Below are 22,182 nucleotides of genomic sequence, written 5' to 3'. Positions count from 1 at the left end.
TAATACAGTCAATTGTTATAATGCGTTTGAATAGTGAGAAACGTGCGTTTGCCGTCGAAAATAAATATTAACAAAAAATGGATTAATATAATGTTTTATAAAATTTAACTTAATGCAATTTATGAAACTCGGTTAATTACTTTAATTTCTTATATACAAAACCTATATTTTTATATTTATACATTTTGATAATTTGAAGTTTGAAAAAAAATTATGAACTCAAATAACTCTACAAATAATGGAACTGGATCGATTTTTTGTCATCCAAGGATTATAAATTGGTATAATTGGCTTAAATCCAGTAATTGAAACTGGATTTATTCAGGGAACCCCCACATTCTTATCACCTTTCCAAAATCGTCAATAACTATTTATTTAATCAAGTAATCTTCCAGAACGTTAAAAAGATATGTTATTAATTAAATTTGTCATCTTTTTGTAGCAAATAACTATTTCTCTAAAACCTCTAAATGAACAATTATTTGAAGAGAGATAAAAAAAATTAAAAAATCAGCGGGTATTAAAATACTTAAGTTCACGTTTATTTAGGGTATGTACATTGGACAATGGGGGATTTGATATGATTTTCAAAACTGTGTAAAACAAAACTTTAAATGTGTACTATTATTATGCAAAAAAAAAATGAACCTTTTTTTGATTAATAAAACTTGTTTTAATTCTTTTTGGAAAAAGTAAGTTATCTTTAGGTGTGACAACTATATCAATATCGTATTTTTTTATTATTTTAATTAATATTATCAATTGATAATTAGTATGTGCTCCTTTATAATATTGAAATGCCTGCATTTTTATTTTTCTATTAAACTTATATAGACATTATTTTTTAATAGATTAAAATAAAATGATAGCATCAATTAATAGTGGGTTATTAAAATGACTGAGACGTAAAAATTGTAAAATCGGATTATATAACATAAAATCTGTCATAAATCGTAATTTATTCACAACATATACCTATATACTATTCATTTATTCATGTAAGATATGTACATAAATTGTTCATTTAAAAATACCTCAGTTTTGATATAATATGTATAAATCTATCATGTAAAACCGAATCTTAGTTTCTCCATCACAGACAAATCTCAAAAACTTAAGAATGTATTTTGTACTTTGCTGTCAGCTGGCGATTTATCTGCGTATTCCCCTAATCAGCGCTCCAAATGTTAATTAATCGAATTTGAATAGACTCTGGTTAAGTTGTGAGTAATTCCCTATAATTATTGAATACTCAGTCCATAGTCGGTACTAATTGTATAATTACAAACTGATTGTAATCTATATTAAGAGAAGCTAAGTTTGTCTATATTTATGAATGTATTATGGTTGAAGGGAAATTTATCTTACACATATTTTTGATCTAGGAAATAAGAATGTATTCCTTTTAATAAAATATCACATGGGCTTTGTATACAACATCCAACGTGTACAGAGGGGAACTGTAAATCAAGCTTTCTTATGTATATCATCTTCATATACATATTTTTGATCTAAGAAATAACAATGTAGTTATATTAATGAACCTCCCTTGTACGTAGCATCAAACGTGTGTAGCTAAGGCTCAACCAGGTAGCACTCTAAAGTAATAATTTCATTTTTTTTCAAGTTGTTATTATTTTTCCCTCATAGATGAGAACAGAACATCTATAATCTCTGTATTCAGCCACTGTGTGTGAGTGTGCTCATGAGTCATGACAAACGGTGAGTAACACTGAGGATTTTTGGGGAGTTATCTTCTATGTATATTAATGAAACAAAAGTTATATGTTCGTCAAGCCTAATAACTCCGGGCAATGCAGGGCACCACTGCTATTATACAATAAACCTAACAACGACACGTCTGTTCATCTGTACGTGACACTATTTATCTCTGGTCAAACTTCAAATTGGCAACTTCCAGAGGGATTAAATTTTGTATTGAGGACTATATATTAGTCTAAAGATTGTTAACGAGATATTTCTTAAATATTAATTTGAATATATAGTAGCATAAAATATTAGTTTAAATATTTCAATCAGCTAAAGCCAGCCAAGAGGGCAAGAATAGCAGTATGACTTTAAGTATTCATTACCATGTCTTTGCATGAAATACATTTCATTCATAGCTTCATCCAATGGGCATTCTGCTAACTATTAAAACTAATGAGGTTTAGTTATTATCATTATCAGCTTTTTTCTGAGTAGTGAGTGTCATCATTATGATAGTGTCAATGTTTACTCTCCTACTTTTTGTACTAAAGTGCTTTATGACGTAAAATTCATGTAAAATAATTCTTGTGTTTACTTAATGATGGAGTGGGTAACAATATTTACTTTAATATATTTATGAATAGTAGTTGTTGTCTAAGGACATTGTAAACTACGATCATTGGTTACGTCAAAACTTGCAACCAACTCCAGGAATATGGTCTAGACCCTGTTCTCGACTGTAGCCTGCGCTAGACACAAAGGTATTCTATTTTATAAACAGAATATAAAAAAGGATTGACCTTTTTTAATCCTTTTTTAAAGAATAAAGAAATATTCTTTCTTTTTTTTTAAGTATTATTATAAAATAAGACATTATTTTCTATTAAAAAACGTCATTTTATAAATATTACTAAAAATCTTATTGAAAAAGCTGCCCGTTTTTTTGTTTTTTTTTCAATCAAATTTTAAAAAAAGTAAAGAATAAAAAGAGTTCAGAACATAAATTTTTCCTCGGGCCTCGCTCACGCTAAAACCAGCCTTATTCTCAGGTTTCATACAATTAACGAAATAATTATGCATTTTCAATCATATCAAAATATCTGATATAAAATCATAATAACTTTTGATTTATTATAACCAGTCTATGCTGGACTCAAGGAAAACCTTATAGTCTGAGTGTCTACCACAGAAGATTTCATCCCATAAGGTACAGAAGGTTTGACCTCCAGAAATTACTTATCTAACTTAAAACATTATTAAATAGTAACTTACCTTTTGCACTATTTTCCTGGAATAGGTTTGCCACTGTGTAAATAACATCTAATGATTTGGGAAAGAATCGCTCTCAAACCACACCAACTGGTAGCAAACATTTACATTCTTCCCTCCATACACTTGGAGAGATAATTCTCCATAGGTCGACCTAGTTGCAGTAAGCCACCGTCTTACAACTAAATGAGTGCGACGTATCTTTTGACTAGGGATCTTGAACATGGTGATAAAGAACTGCCATCCAACTTTTGTACACATGGGATTCCTTCCTTAGCTTTCTTTGGTTTGTATTTATCCAAAAACAACTGGAACCGCACTTGCTTTACAGATGACTTCTTGGTTTACATCTCACACACAAACTTTTCAACAGCGGCAATAGTGGATGTATTGATTTCAGATGCAAGTGCAAGCTGGCTAAAAGCTGACTGTGCTTCTTTGTTTTTCTGGAGGAGCTTTAGTGGTCTTATTTGCCCTTTTTTTTGGACGATATATAGTCATAACCCGTGAAGGCATGATTTTCACATAAACTATAAACCATTTCAATTCGTTCTTTTGAACGACTCTTTTTAGTGAACGTACTGAACCGATACAGAACCGACAATGATTCGCTCGTTTATACCGTAAGTTTCCCATTTATAGAATATATCACTAACCTCAATCAAATATTTCTATCCACTTAGACTTTTTTATTAAGTTATAATCAATATATTCAAGTGATTAAGCATATATTTGTGTATTGCGCAGTAGTTCATTACCTTGCTATGTTGAATGCACTCTAATTTGCAGACACGAACAATTCCAATGTCACCTATCTACCAACTGAACTGTTTTTACTTTAGAACTAATACACTAAAAGAACTGAATCATCAAAAGAACTTAATCCTTTACAGATTATTCGTATTTTGTACATTCAGGTAGCCGTTCACTTAAGTCTACTCTAACTATTGAATGAAAAAAAATCTTCCACAGCCGCTTCCCTGGACATCATAAATCCCATATTATATCCAAAAATACATCCCGGGCGACCAGTTGTGTAGGTTTTCTTAACTAAAAATCATTTACTAACTAAAATAAACGCTGATTTAAATATTGGATTAACTAGAGGACAAGTTAAAGATGTTATATATTTATTTATGCAATATGGAAGTTCTAGCATTTAAGGAAAGTTGAACTGAGCCTAACTAAAGTCAGCTTGTATTCCTTAATACCAATTTGGATTAAATGCAGTTTGATATAAATGAATAATGTAGTGTAGTAATCAATGATGCACCATATTTTTAAATGTATATTTTGTATATATTAAATAAATTTATATCTAATACTTACAAATTTAATCTTTAAGAATTGGCTATATATTGATTAAATACAGGTTTTTTAAATATAATTTTGAATCATTCTTTTTTTCTGGATATTGAGAGTTGAATAAAAAAATTAAGTGGAATCAATCAATGATTCTGAATCACAGCTCAAGTTTTATATTTTATAAAACTGTTTATATTGAGCAATTTACTTACAAAGATTTAATACAGCTTCTTTTAATATGTAGAAGTGAAGGTTGAATATATCACAATTTACTGCATTATAAAATAGAAAGGGGTTTCTGACAGCCCATCCATATATATTATGCACCAACACAAATACTTACTTGATTCGATTTGGAGGTCAGTACAGGGTTTGTGATCGTTCATATATCCGAACTAGTTATTTGTGCAACAATTCGTTTTTTCTTCAAAATGGAAATTGAGGATTGTATTCTTTTGTACAGCTTGCGGAAGGAACTTTAATGAAACTTTTAAAATTCAGTATTATAACTTTAAAATTAAAATATCTCAATCCCTTTCTAATAGTAAATTCAATTTGACTAATTTCATTTTCAAGAATATGTCAAAGAAACGGTTTTTGAAGACTGAAACTTTTCAAACATCTTTTTTTCATCTATACACAACAGATCATCCAAAATATGAGATACCCTAGTAAACACGTTAAAATAACATAGTTTATATAAATTCTTTACCTTTATGTATATTTTTATCATTTATATTTACAAAAACAAGAATTAGTATAATCTATCTCGATTTGCTATTTCAGAAGGACGTTCCTTATAATTTCATAATTAACGATGTCCAATGTCCATCCTAGGCATGTACTTTCTGAGTTTGAATTTGACTGTGAAATAAAAATTATAATTATTGTTATATTAGTAAATGATATTTCAACCTTAAACCTCAAAATGTGAAGGTCTCCTTATCATATTCAATCTTCAACTCAACAGATTAAACGGCTTCTTGTATTTATCAACCACTAAAATCATGTTTTATTTCATAAGGGTGTTGAAACAATGTTTTTACTTCCATTCGTTATGATCCAAAGTTCTCCCAATAATATGATTATCAAGATGGTTAGTTGCTAAAAAAAGAACAAAGTTGTTTCCCCAAGGCACAGTTAGGGAAGCACAAGTTAAGGGTCGAAGTGAGCACAACACAATCTATGATTGAGATAAGTTAATAAAATATTTAGATTTATTTAATGTTATATATCATATTCAGAAATTTATGCAGACTTTCATGGACGAGGTACACATCTTGATCTATTTATATAGCTCTAGTACAATCCTCTCCATGGCATCTTAAAGAAATTTACTGCATATGAATGTCAATTATTCTTAGCAACGGACCATAGTAGTAGTATTCCGTGTCTCCTTCAAAATGCTTTGAAAGCTACGCATTGAAGTTTGAACAGTTGTGATTGGATGTGAAGGAGGTGAAATATATATTCTAAAAACCTATTACAAGACCTAGCATGAACCTACGAATGATGATGATTGTTGTAACTTGTAGGATTCAATCTAGAGCTGAGTTTGAAGCAGGGAAAAGTAACTTATCCTGGAGAAGGGAGTTAGGGGCCCGAGCAATTTGCTTAAAATTATTACTTATTGTTTACGTAGACTTGAATTGTGAAAAAGGAAGGGAATTGAAAAGGGGATGATGAAATTGATGATTGTCGATGGATAAAAAGGAGTAGGAGCGAGTAGTAATAGCCTATGAAGAAGAGGAAGAGCAATGACGGCATTTACTTGTATTTCTTCAGGTATAAATAATATCAACGGATTGGAATTCCATTTCTACTCACTATTAAAGATTTATCACGACTTGATTTCTAATCCATAAACACCATATTCGTATCCGTCTCCCATCCATCACTCATCTTCAGTGCCGACTACACAGTGCCAAATCCTCCCTCTACAGCCCTACAAAAACTACTAATTAGTGTAGAAACATAAACCGTATTGCGTCACTAAATATCCCTCTTCAAAGTGGGAATGAAATTGTCGATCACGGTAACATAGAGGGTATGACTTTACGTCATATTTTTGAAAATACACCTCTTCAAATATTAAATGCTACTATCTCCCTCAGTAAAATTGTAATTTCTCCCAGGAGAGAATAGGATTGTAATCTCTACTAGTAGAATTATTGATTCTCCTAGTACAAATCATAATTGTAATCTGTCCTAGGACACATTACGATCATTATTTTTACTAGGAAAATCAACGATTCTACTGGATTTCAATCTCTATTGTGATATTAACAAAAAATACTGAAAATGCATACGAATGATGATATACGTAAAAGAGAGCAATAACAATTAAAAAAGAAAGAGTTATCCTTCAATATAGGCACACGCCAGCAATATTTCGTAAATACGAGTACAATGTTATTTCTTAAATAAAAAATATGTGTGTGATAACCATCAGGGATCACTATATACAGTACACCCTGTATATACGTTCGGTTCTTTATGCAAATGCCTGCAATAGTTCATTAATACGACTCCATTGTTATTTCTTAGATCAAAAATATGTGTATGATATACATACAGTCAACCCTATGACTGGTTTTCATAAATTCAGATACTGATAGTCGATAAAGAACTGAATCAAATGCCTAAAATAACGTCTCCTTCTGTCTGGATTTCTGGAAATGGAGGCCCAGGAATTTGGAAATACTTACCGGACGATAATCAAATGGCTTGTCAGATTTGTCGAAATAAATAGTCCCCCGTCTAGAATTAAACACCACTCATTATCCTCATCCCATATCAAGAGCATGGATATTCATCTAAAAAAAATTAAGTTAATGATGAATACATCAAGTCAGACTTTAACTGGGATCTTACAAAGATGGCTATTGCATGTAATATACCCTATCCATTACGAATCACCCTACGTTCAAAAAATTTATGGAAATACGCCCATTGTAAATTGTGAAGTTGAATTGTTCCATCTATTAGTAAGTATTCATTTTTTTTTTATCTAACTATATCTATTTTATCTAAAAATATTAAGAATTATGATACACAACTCATTAAATGGCAAAAACAACTGCTTAAATGGTCACAACAACGGAGGTAGTAGCTTTGGATGGTTTGCAACTAGTTTGTCTGACACTAATTTCTTCACTTAAAGACTTGGGTAGGATCATTAGGTTTTTCAATATTACATAGTCAATAAATATTACTTTTTTGTCACTTAAGGATTAGCTATGGCTCATAAGCTCCAAGAAATGGTGTTCAGAAAACTCATAAAAGGCAAAAACAACTGTTTAAATGGTCACAACAACGGGCTTAGTTGCATTGGGTGTAATAATTATAATTAGCAATTGTCTGTATCCTTCATGATAATAGAATGTTGTTATACAAGCATAAATAACGAGGGGGGAAATCTTAATTAGTTAGAATTAAATCCATCGTAAAGATTTAGAGCAAAAGCTAATTATGAAGTATTATCGCCGGACATTAATACATAATTAGCTATTGCTCTAAATCTTTTCGATGGATTTAATTCTAACATTTTTTTTTAGTATATTTATTGTCTAATGTTATGATTTTGACATTTACTTTATTATTAGTAATTATTTAGGTATCATCGGTAGAGATATATCTATCCTGTGCACAATTGTATAAATCAACTTCCACATGAAAAAAAAGGGGTAGTGATATTTTTTTATTAAACTCAACGTCTGGATTGTGTTTTGCAACCATATTTAACTGAATTCCGATGTCAAAACAAGAAATATTATTTGGATCAATCTATTATTTCAATATTCTGTATATATAATTTATTGTTATTAGTAATATGATTCCAATTGTTTAATTTTGTATATTTAACATAAATGGATGATGGTTTATTTTTTAGTATGTAGATTATATTTAATTTTAGGCTTCTTTTTTAAACTTGGAACTTCAATATTTTGAAATACTCCACTTTGTCGTTTCATTAGTTATTATTCTGAGAATATGGTTCATAATGAATTACAATTTCCTGAAGTGTGACTTTTTCAAATCTACTGTAACGGATAAAAAACGTCTATGTCAATTATACGTAGTATATCTTCATTAAACATTTTGCTAATAAATACATTCGTTATACGCTCAAAAATCATAAATAAGCAGGCAGCTGATAGTCACATCAGTATTTTATACAATGATAGCATAAGTCTTTCATTGCTCCCACCCCCCCCTTCTCCTTGTACGCATTTTTCTCTACGGGATTATCCGTAAAGCCCTTGTCATCTTCAATTATACAAAGAATCGTCGATTTTTGAGCACGGCCTAACATGGTTAACACAAAAATAACCTAAGTATTTTGTTGTCAGCTGCCAATTCCTTTGTCTCGCTTGATACGTCATGGCTTTTTTATAAATAATAAAAATGTCATAAATTAACGAGGTAATAACTTATTACTAATGCTCCGTGACAGGAATATATTTTCTTATTGATCCCTTGTCGTGTATAAATATTGGCCATCTTATTATTTCTATGAGCACATGTTGGCTATCATATAGAATACAAATTTATAGCTACGCTGTTAATGGAATATTACTAAGCAATATTATAATTCAGCATCGAATAAAATAGGATTGTAATATTATGAAATACTAGGATCTACCCGTATTATAGATTTTGTCAATACATATTAAGACAAACTTGATAGTTCTCTTAATAATTCCCTTTTTTAGTTCGTATAACTTGCTAATCTGTGTGGCATACATACACACACGTACTATAATATTATATTATAGTAGATAGGATATACCCGTTTTAAATATTTTATGCTTAGACAAACTTGCTTATCGGCGTGACATCCATACAACTATAATATTATATTGTAGACTAGTAGATATATATTTATATCAATGACAATATAATATATTGTATTATTATTTGCGATTCATTTTAAAAGTTGTGGAGAAGTAATTTGGCAATGATAGTCTGGGACCATATAAGAGATAAATAACAGTTGTTATGATTGACTTATTTGGTTAACTAAAAGATTAATTTGGGCCTCTTTATCTTTTAGGGCGATAGGTTGCATCATGAAATAAAAGTTCCCACGTGTGAGGTTTCTTCTGTATCTGATTAATTAAAAAACTTTTCTAGGCTCCTAGATATTTTTTGTCCGACAGAGTAGAGTTTGTCATTCCAGTTTCATTAAATTGATTTTTAGGTGATTAACAGCTTTTTAAATATAATTTTTGATAACTCTTTCCCGGATCTTTCATCATAGTTAAGTCGACAAAAGTATTATGTGTAATAATAGAAAAATTAAAGAAAATTATTTATTTCACAAAATACATTGTAAATTACCACTTAAACATGAATCAGAAAGAAAAATATTCTTATCTTGAGAAGTATAATACGTTTATATCGTTAGCATTATGGGCATATTAAAAAAAAGAAACTGAAAATCAACATAGTGACCGATACGATTGAAGAAAGTTTTGGAAGAGAGCAACTAGCTGTACTTAGATCAACTACAAGCAGCTGTAGGGAGGAGAGAAGGAAATAAAAAAGGACATTAGGCAAGAATTACATCGATGGATATCCTCAATTTTACTATGAATTCACTAAGGACTTACAATTATAACTCCCCAACAAATGCTCAGGGTTACTCTTTTATGTGCAAACACAAATCTTTAATCTGCTATTTAAATTAACCAATGACATGGTTTCCGTTGCATATCGTAGAAAAGAAAGTTCACTTCTCAGGAATGAAATAATGATGATACCAGCGGGCTGCCAACTCAAAAAAATAAATAGTGAGCTAATAAATTCTTATTATTAGCATCACTATTCATAATACTAAACATACAATTTTATTATTAAACCCTCCTCCCTCCCCCAATCTATGCTTAAATTATTTTCCTACATCATGGGGTTGCCTCACTAACACAAAACTACTCACTATATGTAGTCTTCAGCTGTCGATACTTCTGCTTCTTTTCTCCTAATCAGTGTTATGAAAGTTGATTGGTTGAATTAGAATTAGCTTTTTTTAAGTTTTTAACAATTTCTAACAATTATTGAATAATAATTCCATAGTTGGGAGTAATTGTCTAGTTAACAAGCAATTTTGGGTCTCTATTATATTTCTTTTCTTAGGAGAGGTTTTTATCTTTGAAAAATAATTGTCACTTGGCGAACGTGTGAAAAGGGGTGCCGTCCTGAGTCCACACGTAGTTACCCTCCGTATAATTGGTCTTCAGCCATGGCAAGATGGTGTACCTATGCACATTATAGTAGGCTCCTGATCGATTTTCTGTCTAGCCTTGAATAAGAATAGAGGCATCTTCTTTCCATCGGAGGCCACAACACCGAGAACCATTGTTTGGAGAAGATATTTGGTTTGGTAAACCCCTTGGACCTCTTCTTATGATTCTGCAATCCAGTGGTCGTTTTGGTGGTTATGAAATTGATTAACTGTGAAAATCTTCTTGTCCGAGAAAATTTTCACAAATTGAGCCATTTGCATTGTTCCATGTGAGGATTTTATTGCATTTCTCGAGCACTGACTTTCATGCCCTCTGTCATAAGGTGGCATGGGTCCTTGTGAAAGAAACTAATCCCAAGTTGTGCTTTATAGCCCTCCTGATGGAGAAACACATAAGTCATTAGCGAGGCGATTCATCCACTTAGTGGGATCCTCCTTTATATTAATCTCCAAACTTAACAAGAACTTTGTATCCCTCTTTAAATTATGCCCTCTACTTATTGACATACTGGAAAGGTCTTCTCCATTTTTTTCATCTTGGCCAATTTAAAAACAAGGCTCCTAGAAGACTTAAAAATTTCCGTGGTGGGGGAGGGGATACATAAAATATGATGGGGTATGCCCCCGTATCCCTGTAATGGCACCAATACTTTATTCATTCAAAATACTGTATTTCACTTTATCTAAATAGTCAAAGTATAGCAGAAAAAGTACTTGCAAGATGTCTCTTGTGAGGTATCACAGATGACATCATTTCATCATATTTCTTCGTGAACAAGAATTTTTTTATTCCATTTCCTGAATTCTTCTTGTCAATTACGGGATAATGCGTATTTAGCCTTTTAGTAATTCTTTATATCTAAGGGTGATAATTTTGGCAAGAATAGAAAAGCGTGCGAGGAGAAAAGAATAAATGTGCATGGCATCATTGATTAAATATTATACATCTTCATCTATCAAGAACGTTATAATTCCCCCCTATATTATTCAATATTAATATAATATTAGATGCTGATAGTCGATAGAGAACTGAATAAAATGCCTAAAATAACGTCGCGTTCTGTTTGGATTTATGAAAATGGAGGCCCAGGAATTTGGAAAATACTTACCAGATGAGAAACAGATGACTTGTCGCATTTGTCGATATAAATGTGCCTTTAGTCCCCTGTCTATAATTCCATGCCACTCATCATCCTCATCTCATATCAAGAGCATGGATATTCATCTAAAAAATCAAGTTAGCGATGAATACATCAAGTCAGGCTTTAACTTTGATCTCACAAAGATGCTTATTACATGTAATATACCCTTATCTATTGCTAATCATCCTACGTTCAAAAAATTTATGGAGAAATACAAGGGTAAACACGTCCATTCCCGAGGAACCATCATTAAATTAATGGATGATGTTGGTAATGATGGCATTTATAGAAATACCCCCATTGTAAATTGTGAAGTCGAGATAATTTTCAGCATGTCTTGAGTCATCTACACCAAATTACGATCAAGTTATCAGTAAAAATTATAAAATATTTACTAATTTCGAAATGGAACTCTGAATTTTGTAACATCTAACAGTAAGTATTCAATTTTTTGTAAATCTAACCATAAATATGATTCTATTTTAGCTAAACATATCAAGAATTATGATACACAACTCATTAAATGGCAAAAACAACTGATTAAATGGTCACAACAACGGGAGTAGTAGCTTTGGATGGTTCGCAACTAGTTTGTCTGACACTAGTTTCTTCACTTAAGGCTTAGCTATGGTTCATAAGCTCCAAGAAATGGTGTTCAGAAAACTCATAAAAGGCAAAAACAACTGCTTAAATGGTCACAACAGTGGGGGTAGTAGCTTTGGATGGTTCGTAACTAGTTTGTCTGACACTAGTTTCTTCACTTAAAGACTTGGGTATGATCATTAGGTTTTTCAATATTACATAGTCAATAAATATTACTTTTTTGTCACTTAAGGATTAGCTATGGTTCATAAGCTCCAAGAAATGGTGTTCAGAAAACTCATAAAAGGCAAAAACAACTGCTTAAATGGTCACAACAACGGGGTAGTGGTATTGGGCGTAGCATTATAATTAGCAATTGTGTGTATCCTTCATGATAATAGTATGTTGTTATATCAAGCATAAATAATCGGGGGGAAATCTTTTTTTGATGCTCTTAATAAGGAGTAATATCGCCGGACATTACTACATAATTAGCTTTTGCTCTAAATCTTTACGATGTCATGTTAGAAAACTACATTAAGTCAAGAATGGTTGCCTGAATTGTCTTATCAGTTATAAAGGAGTCTTATTTTTATATCTAAGATAAGTAATTAAGGTTTAAAATTTGACTGCATGGATTAACTTTTCTTTTTTTTAGATAAACATGAAATAAATGAAAGTGGGATTCTAAAAGCTGTTCGTACTAAGATTGGAAGAAGATATGGATTTAAATCTAACATTATTTTATGATTTTGACATTTACTTTATTATTAATAATTATTAAGATCTCATCGGTAGAGATATATCTATCCTGTGCACAATTGTATATGCAACTTGCACATGAGGAAAAAAGGGTGATGATATTTTTGATTAAACTCCACGTCTGGTTTGTGTTTTGCAACCTAAAGTTATGACATATTGAACTGAACTCCGATGTTAGAACAAGAAAATATTATTTGGATCAATCTATTATTTCAATATTCTGTATTTATAATTTATTGTTATTATTAGTTATATGATTATAATTTTTTAATTTTGTATATTTATCTTAAATGTATGATGGTTTATTTTTTAGTATGTAGATTATATTTAATTTAAGCCTTCTATTTTAAACTTGGAACTTCAAATATATTTTGAAATACTCTTACTTTGTCGCTTTATTAGTTATTATTCTGAGAATAGGGTTCATAATGAATTACAGTTTCATTGAATGTGACGTTTTCAAATCTACTGTAACGGATAAAAAACGCCTAAGTCAATTATACGTAGTATATCTTTATTAAACATTTCGCTAATAAATACTTTTGTTATACCCTCAAAAATCATAATAAAGCAGGCAACTGATAAATACTGATGTGATTATCAGTGATAACAAGTAATTAAAATAGCGACTGGTGCTCACACCAGTGGGGTCAACATGTAAACAAGTATAATCAAGAAGACAAACAAGGGATAGTTAATTTAATTTGGATTAATGGATTATATACATGGATCAAAAGTGTGACATTATGCCTGAATGCAGAGTATTAGTCCACTCAAGAAATCCTGAGTACACTCCCGCTCAATTAAAATGAGCGGCGTTCATTTTTTCGCTCGTATATGAGTATTTGAATTTAACAACTCATTAAAATTGCAACTAATTCCCTGAAATTTATACACCTACATTATTTATTCCACAAAATGAAGAGAAATAAGGTTCAAGAATAAATAAAACTTAAAGCTCTAAAATTATATTTAAAATAAAAAAAATCTATAAAATGAAAATCCAATGTTTTAACTATTAAATACTTGATTAATTCAGAATAGCTTTTTTTAAATTTTCATCTAGTAAACTATGGTATCTATCCTTAAAATATTGACTACCTTTACAAAATACTCTATCAACGTTAGTGGAGGACAGCAGTGTATAAATCAGATGGTTTCATTTGTGCTTGATTAGATCTAACGGCAATTCTGTCAAATATCTTTGAATATCAATTATTAAATTGATAGAATTCACATTACTATATGCGAATAAGATTATATTAAGTGCTAATGGGTAGTGGTTCCCAAACAGAGTATCTTGAGGTTAGTTCAAGGGTACCATGCGATTTGTGACAACCATACATCATTTGCAATAGCTTATCATAATCCAAATAATTGTTTTAATTAAAATAGGTGTGTTAAGAAATGTTTATTTGTCTCTTGGTGGGCCTTTGGCAAGTTTAACCTAGGGACATGTTATTTCGAGGTTTTGTGAACTATCATTCCAATTTTGCCTGTTAATTAGTTTTTGCTTGAACACAGGGCTTAAAGTTTTTGAACTTATGCGCTTGAATTATATTTTGAGATCTTATATCAATTTACTGGGTAAAATATAAGGACATCATATTTCAGTTAGGACAATTAATTTAGAAATAAGTAAGAATTATCTTCTAGCGTAATCTCCACACTCGAAGGAGCTGGCAGTGTCTCTGAGGGAACTCAAGGTTAATATTTATTTTAACATTGAGGGAACTGATGTTTGAGTCTTCTTCGAGTGGCCAGCTACATGAGAGGCAAACTCATCAACCGAAAACAGTAGAGAGCCACAGATATAGCATGGAAAAAAGATTATAGGTCTTCTTGAGACATAACTTTAACTGTCTTTTCTTTTAATCCTTAAAATTATTCTTCATCTCTCAAATTTTTCGATTTTATCTCATAAGAAGCAGAAAACGGAAAAAGTAATACAAATTTATATAAATGAGCAAAAATTTGAACGATTTATTCACTCTTCTTAAATATATATGTTAATTACTTATTACAATTAGTATAATTATCCACTTAATTATATTTAATTTCGAAACATTTTAACGCAACCCTACGGTGCTTTTTTATTAAATATTATAAAAATTAATTAAAAGTTAAACTCAAAAATCCACTAAAATCGAACTTATTTTTGACAGCAAATCTTCCGAAGTTGTAATACACGATTTATTCCTTAGTTTTAGTTATAATATTAAGTAATTGAAAAAAATATTAGCTTAGATCCTTCATTTTACTGGATTTTTTTATTACACATTTTGTACGAACTGCATTCAAGATAAGTTAATAAATAGTTTTCTTTTGAATGCTGGAATAGTTTTTTTCATAAATTGGTATTACCTTAAATCTTCATTTATATAGTTATTTCCTTTCAAAAAATGGCTCCTATTCGAAAGACCAAACCTACTACGATTGAATATCTAAATTGTTAGTTTAGTGTTCTATGGCTTAAATAATAATAAATGTGGGGTTTAGCCGATGGGCGAAAAGGCTGTTGCATAGTGAAAAAATTTCCTTTGCGATATTTAAAAAAAAACTATTATGAAGCAAATTTAAAGTAAATCCTCTGGAAGTAAAAAAAAAACATCGTTTTTTTACAATAATTACCCTTGTTGACAAAAGATATTTGTTCCCTTCCCTATGTACCACTCTGCCCCAATACATCAGGGACACCATACAAAAAACCTAGATAAATCGTTTAAAGAATTGTGAATTTGTCGGGGTAGAAATACTGGGACTGTCGAAGTTGAGCAAACCTACTAATCTTAAGATCATACATAAACAATCTTCTGAGATTGGTTTGGAAGCTAGTGTAGATATTTATCACATACACCTTGTAGGTTAGAATACAAAATTTATATTCTTTTTGACACGAATAAGATCACTTACGTCAATGTGAGAAAATTTAATTAAATTTCAGTTAATACAAACTTTCATTAATGATATACAAAAAAATATTGCATAAGTTAACATAGTTCCATATATTGTTTTGCAGAGAAAGTAACGAACTAGTCTTTTTGTTTTATTTATTTATTTAATATTAAAACTATGTTCAAAAATATATAACATTGACGAATTTAAGCGTAGTAGTTCAAAACTTGTTTCTTTTTAGCTTGAACCTCCATAATGGCGTCCATAAAATCTTCGTGGGTCACAATAGTAGCCTCACGTCTCAAAGCAATCATACCAGCTTCAACACAAACTGCTTTACATTGCGCACCGTTAAAGTCGTCAGTAGACCTAGATTATACAAAAATACATTAGGAATTAAGAAATATATATTTTTTAAAGTAAGTAATAACATAAATATGGACCGTCTACAGAAAAGCAAACTAGAATGATTTTCTCAATTATTCGATGAATTATTGTCGATTTCTAACTATAAATTATTCCGATGAAACTTTTGGAGGCGCCACAAATAGTACTTAAAGTATCGAAAATTCATAATCACAATGATAGTATTAGAAATTGATAAATTTAACTTGAATGGACATCTCGGAATTAAGTATCATGAATCAAATATAGCTTCTAAACTATCGTTAATTTTCTTTTAAATCTTAATTTAATACAGAAATTTGAATACAAAACCTATAATTGACTGAAATGTGTGAAGGAAATATTGAGCTGGTTGACTATATGATATAATAAATAAATTGGGCTCTTCTAGATTTTTTTCCAAGGTTGTTTTTTTGTCACACACCACAAAAATTAAAGCCTTAAAAATATCAAATACAGTACACAATACTTCCGACCATGAAAATACAATAAGGCAATATATATATTTCGATCTTATGAAACAAAATTAACCTTCATAAGAAATAATTAAAATTTAAGTTATAACATACCTGGCTAACTCATCAAAGTTCACTTCTCCACTGATATTCATTTTTCTAGAATGAATTTGCATAATTCGAGCCCTTGCTTCTTCTGTAGGAGCAGGAAATTCTATTTTTCGATCAAGACGCCCTGAACGTAAGAGGGCAGGATCTAAAATGTCTACACGATTAGTAGCAGCAATGACCTTAATATCATCGGATGAGCTGAAACCGTCAAGTTGATTTAGGAGTTCCAACATGGTTCTTTGAACTTCTCGATCACCCGCCTTTTCAGAATCGAATCTGCACAAAAATATAACAAAGTATTAATACTGATCTCATAGACATTAGAAGGAGTGATGATTGTGAGCTACCTTTTAGTACCGATGGCATCCAACTCATCAATAAATATAATGGCAGGTGACTTTTCCTTAGCTAAAGCAAAAGCATCACGTACTAATTTAGCTCCATCACCAATGAACATTTGGACTAACTGAGGACCAGCGAGCTTCAAGAAGGTAGAATTTGTTTGTGCAGCACATGCACGAGCTAATAAAGTCTTTCCAGTTCCAGGTGGGCCGTAGAGAAGAGCACCCTTTGGAGGTTTAATACCAATATTTTGGAATTTTTCTTTGTGTGTCATGGGAAGAACAACAGCTTCAACCAACTCATGGATTTGCTTGTCCAAACCTCCGATGTCCGTGTATTGTTCTGTGGGACGAGCGTCCACTTCCATGGCTTTCACCCGAGAGTCATATTCCGCAGGGAGCTCCTCCAGGACAAGGTACGAGTCCTTGTTCACACCCACAAGATCTCCTGGTTTCAGCTTTTCAGGTTCCACGAGTCCAATAACGGGCAAAAAGTAAGTTTGTCGAGTCGAGGTTTTGATCACAGCGCATTTTCCCTTTCTCTGAGAGTCCAAATCCACGTTTGCGCCGTCTTCTTCCACTCCCAGCTCATCCGGATCCACGTCCAAGAGCTCAATCACGTTGGAAACCAGATAAGGAAGTGTTTTGTTCACCTTGATCTTCTCCGTGTTCTCCTTGATTTTGTCCCTTTGTGACTGAAGCTCATGCTGAATCCGGAGAAGTTCACTCCGCATGATCTTCACTTCATTGTCCAAGAGGCGAGTCCGGGAAGTTATATCATCCACACTCATACGCAGCACTTCTTCTGCCAAGCACTCTTCCTCGCCATCTTGCATCTCAGCCTCTAAAGTGTTCGTCATCTTCACCGGCTTCCTTGGACTTACGACTTCGGCTTTCAATACAACTTCAAATAATCAATCTATTTCAAACTTCAAGATGACTTTGCGATATTTACTTCTTCTCTTCTTCTTTCTTTCTTTCCTATCTCAGCTTCTCTTTCTAGCCATTCTCCCCCTCTCTTTCTCTGTGTCTTTGTATTTTTCTTTCTCTCTCCTACACCGAGTTCGAACTTCACCCCTATCCATTTCGATCATCAACTAGCTATTTCCATGATTTCGTTAGTAAAATATTAATTAAAATTTGAATAGTACATTTTCTAACCTCTATCCAGTTATATAATAATTACTTTATAAATTTGGAAGGATTAATAAAGCAATATTAAGCATTTATTATTCCCATTAATTTATGTTGCTCCCATTTTGAAAGATTAAAATGTTTAGTGATTTCTCGCTAGTTGAAAACATATCATCCAAATGAAAAATACAAGCATATTTAATTTATATTACTCAATTTCTGTATTTATTGACTAAGGTGCCATGAACAGCTCTTAGTGATCACTAAATGTATTAAATACTATGGTATTACTATTATTGACTAACAACAACTATAATTAATTAATATTTGGAAAAGAATGAAACCCACAAACATAAAGTTTAAGTTTCCTTCTTAAATGATGTACATCTAAATTCAAACAACATAACAATATCCACATCCTACAATAAAAGCTTTGACAATTGATGAATTATAATTCAATGAAAAATAAAATTATTACATTTTATGAGTTTGTTTATATATTAAAAAAGCCATATTAAAAAATGTATCCTCTTCAATGCATTTACTTTTTATGTATTTAATATAATAATTATTATTTATTATAAGTAATTTCAGTGCATTTTTACTAAAGTATATAATTTTTTTGTCCTGATAATTTTCTGTGATCAGACTTTGAATATCACATTGATTAGAATTAAATCTATATTAATTTAATTACAATTATTTGCAAAGTTTTTAGTTCCCAATGATTAAATTATGTACTTTGACTTATGAGCAGAATTGAGGACTTGGACTCGACTTGATCACACAATCAAAGACTCGCTACTTGAATTGGACGCAAATGTTAAGACTCCCGACTCGAAAGTCATTTCAACTTTTTCACCGGGTCGAAAGTATCGTTTTATTTATGAGGACTTGAACTAGAAATATTACTATCTACTTTTAAAAATTAAAGTTAATTTTATTTTTCAATTTTTCCCAGTCATTACATACCTAATCCAAATTTTCCGACCTGACATTTCATTTTTGACTCAAATAATCCATAGTGTGACGACCTTGAGTGCAGAAGTCTGCTATTCAAATCGTAAACAAGAAAAATTTACGTGAACAATTATTTGAATATATTTTGTGATCATACCAGGAATTATTTGAATGGAACATGTAAAATGTTGCACCTAACCTCGTAGCCAGGGACGGTTGCAACAGTTATGTTAAAAATAAAGAAAATTAGAAAAAAATAATATTTTTTAAGGAATTAAAAACTAATCGTTATAATTAATTAAATAACTATTAACTTTCAATACACTATTTATATCATAATCCAATCTACCGTGTAGCTACAAAATAAGGCTCCTAACTTTTAAATTATATGTAAAAATAAGGGCATTGTCATCTAAGGACAGTAATTCCTAACCTTTTTATTAATGCAAACCTCCTAGGCATATATTTTGATCCAATGTTTGGGTCTGATTTGTATATTTTAACCTTCTTTATGACCTTTTTTTTAGAAAACACAATTTTCTTGGAATTTTTGATTTTAGAAATTACATTTCTTGATGGTTTTTTTTTAAATAAATTTCCAAATGATATTCTTTATATATTTCGCAGACCCCTAAACTATAATGAATTAAAATTTGATTTTATGTTTAAGTAGATTGTGTTATTTAACATTTATAAAACCGAACATTTGATGAACTTATGTAAAAATAGTCAAACTAGAGAAAAGAAGACGGATAGTTACCCCAATTTGTATGTTTAGCTATATCAATTACTAATTAGTTCTAGATATTAGAAGTACTCATTAACTATATAAATGGAGAGTGCACGCATTTTCAGGAAATACAAATAAGTTAACATAGGGCGACATAAACAATCATCTTTAGTATTACTACTGGCCTAAGAAAACTCTTTTGATTTCATCAGATTATGGGTAGTGATTTAATTAGTTATTCTACCAAATGACTTTATAATTGGGAATCCATGGCATGTATTTATGTAAACCGTTCGTTTACCAAGAGGAATCCACTTAGTCGTCTCCTTGCCCAGATTTCCTGTTACTTCGGAAAGAGTTCCTAGATTAGTTTTGACATGCTCTTATCATCATTTAGATGGTTATACCAAAGAAGAAAAAATAGGAAAACTCAACCTTGGGAAAACTGAGGCTAGAAGACTAATAGAGGAATTCTTCTTGGCAATCGAACGTTTCTCATGAGTCATGATTACATGAAATAGATTCCCAAATATTAAGTCGTTTTTGTAGAATAATTAATTACATTACTTTTAAAATCTGGCGTTCTTCATGTATGCACATCATGAGTCCATTTTTCGTAAGTAAAATCCTTTCAGATTTTTATTCCATCTTAATATGCAAGGTTGTGCTCGGTTCAGATTCAACGGTTCTATCGGTCCCGGTTGTTTGATTTTAACGGTTTCGGTCTCATTTTTTTGTACAGGGTCAGTTTGGTAACAGGTACATAAAACCAAGGGTGTTACTAGAAAAATTATGACCAGGGAATTACATTAGATACAAACAGTGCCGCAGCTACCTTATACGCAGAGAGCACAGTGTCCAAGCTCCAGTAGGGGTTCCGAAAGATAAGGTTGCTTTAGACACTGGTTTTAAAAGAAGCCCTAAGGGGGGTGCAGGAAGATTGATAATTGCTTGCTTTCAGTCTACACATACACATGTTTCGTATAAAGGAGGCCTCAACTAATAATGTATTATTAATGGGGTCTTGGCATGGTTAAGTTTGGAAAACCATGGAAATATTATAATTATGATATTATAGGTCCGACAAGCTGGACCTGGATCTATAATCTACCCCACCTCTTCCCTCTTTTTTTTTTTTACACAGTCTGATGACTGAAACTACTTATCCAGATCCGCTACTAAGAATTCACTTAGTTGTCTTCTTGCCTCACTTTTCCTGTTTCTTTACATATTCTATATGGGAACAAAAGTACGAGAACAGAGACCGATAAGCAATGTATTGCGGTCTCGGTTCGACCTTAGTAATATGTAATGGCTTTTTCAATAATAGTATAAACAAATTCCTCAAATGTAGAAAATTAATCATTGCACAGTTAAGACTTTTTATAACTCTCTTATGTTAATCATTCGTCACTACATGTAAAGGAGTAATTCATGAATATTCATATTCTCTCGAAGGTCTTTGGTAGATACAATATCTGAGGGTTGAACTTCTTTGACATTACCATGATTATCGGTGTTGTCTAATATTTCACAGGAGTCACACTATGGCCCATGTATCAATAAACACTTGTTGACGTTCTTGTTTGAATTGACCGGAAGTCAACGTTTATTTAACATTTAGCATTAGGATTAGAGCAAAATATACCAAGGAATAAATGTATACTATCATGCTTTATGTAATATTTAGGTATAAGTAGGTATAAAATGACTACATAATTGTACAATTATTAATACTGAAATTTAATTATAAATGAAAACTCAAATATTATGTAAATAGAAAGGAAATAGCTATATGATACAAGTGGTAATTCTGTATCCCGCGTTTTTCTTTTCCCCCCAACTTTTAAGTTTTTCCTATTTTTTTGATTAGGTAAAAAGAAAAAAGAAGGGAAAAAATTAAAGAAGTTGAAGGAATGGGCAAAATAATAATAACAGTCACAATGTACAATATGTAGTATAAAATAGTAAGACGAAGAATAAAAGAAATAATAACGGAACTAAGAGTATAAAAACGAGAGCGAGGAGGTAGTTACTAGTTAGTGTTATTGTGCTTTAAAAAAAATAAAGAAACGAAGACCACGTGGTCAATATTTATACAAAGTAGCATCGTAGCGATACTTTTTTGTCCGCT

At 31.2% G+C, this 22,182-nt stretch overlaps 1 protein-coding gene and 3 long non-coding RNA genes across 6 annotated transcripts; 2 read left to right on the top strand and 2 right to left on the bottom strand.

The window, feature by feature from the left end:
• Positions 1 to 2,706: 2,706 nt before the first annotated feature.
• On the top strand, positions 2,707 to 4,303 carry LOC139905584 (uncharacterized). The gene is made up of 3 exons (XR_011780462.1): positions 2,707 to 2,917; positions 3,008 to 3,602; positions 3,663 to 4,303. It is a non-coding gene; the product is annotated as an uncharacterized lncRNA (long non-coding RNA).
• A 695-nt stretch (positions 4,304 to 4,998) lies between these two features.
• On the bottom strand, positions 4,999 to 6,269 carry LOC121118325 (uncharacterized). 3 transcript variants are annotated; one of them, XR_005864400.2, is made up of 4 exons: positions 6,112 to 6,265; positions 5,657 to 6,020; positions 5,200 to 5,467; positions 4,999 to 5,148 (listed from the first exon to the last, which is right to left on the bottom strand). It is a non-coding gene; the product is annotated as an uncharacterized lncRNA (long non-coding RNA). The 3 variants fall into 3 exon arrangements; XR_011780460.1 differs by having other exon boundaries at positions 5,200 to 6,020; positions 6,112 to 6,269; XR_011780461.1 differs by having other exon boundaries at positions 5,207 to 6,020; positions 6,112 to 6,269.
• Positions 6,270 to 11,392: 5,123 nt separating this feature from the next.
• Positions 11,393 to 13,400, top strand: LOC139905470 (uncharacterized). Its single transcript, XR_011780242.1, has 3 exons — positions 11,393 to 12,108; positions 12,160 to 12,446; positions 12,509 to 13,400. It is a non-coding gene; the product is annotated as an uncharacterized lncRNA (long non-coding RNA).
• Positions 13,401 to 16,055: 2,655 nt separating this feature from the next.
• Rpt5 (26S proteasome regulatory subunit Rpt5) lies at positions 16,056 to 18,250 on the bottom strand. The gene is made up of 3 exons (XM_040712275.2): positions 17,231 to 18,250; positions 16,887 to 17,159; positions 16,056 to 16,281 (listed from the first exon to the last, which is right to left on the bottom strand). Exons 1-3 carry the CDS (start codon positions 18,082 to 18,084, stop codon positions 16,119 to 16,121), a joined length of 1,290 nt encoding a protein of 429 aa, XP_040568209.1. The 5' UTR covers positions 18,085 to 18,250; the 3' UTR covers positions 16,056 to 16,118.
• Positions 18,251 to 22,182: the final 3,932 nt, after the last annotated feature.

The sequence above is a fragment of the Lepeophtheirus salmonis genome, chromosome 5, assembly GCF_016086655.4.
Source record: "Lepeophtheirus salmonis chromosome 5, UVic_Lsal_1.4, whole genome shotgun sequence".
Classification (NCBI taxonomy): Eukaryota; Metazoa; Arthropoda; class Copepoda; order Siphonostomatoida; family Caligidae; genus Lepeophtheirus; species Lepeophtheirus salmonis.
This window is presented reverse-complemented; position numbering and strand designations above follow the sequence as displayed.

What these genes read in the sequence shown, in the direction of transcription:
- Rpt5 (XM_040712275.2), bottom strand. Translation starts at nt 18,084, where the DNA reads ATGACGAACACTTTAGAGGCTGAGATGCAAGATGGCGAGGAAGAGTGC. An exon ending in GATGCCATCGGTACTAAAAG is followed by an intron (nt 17,160 to 17,230) that starts GTAGCTCACAAT and finishes ATTTTTGTGCAG; the next exon opens with ATTCGATTCTGAAAAGGCGG. An exon ending in AACTTTGATGAGTTAGCCAG is followed by an intron (nt 16,282 to 16,886) that starts GTATGTTATAAC and finishes TGTATAATCTAG; the next exon opens with GTCTACTGACGACTTTAACG.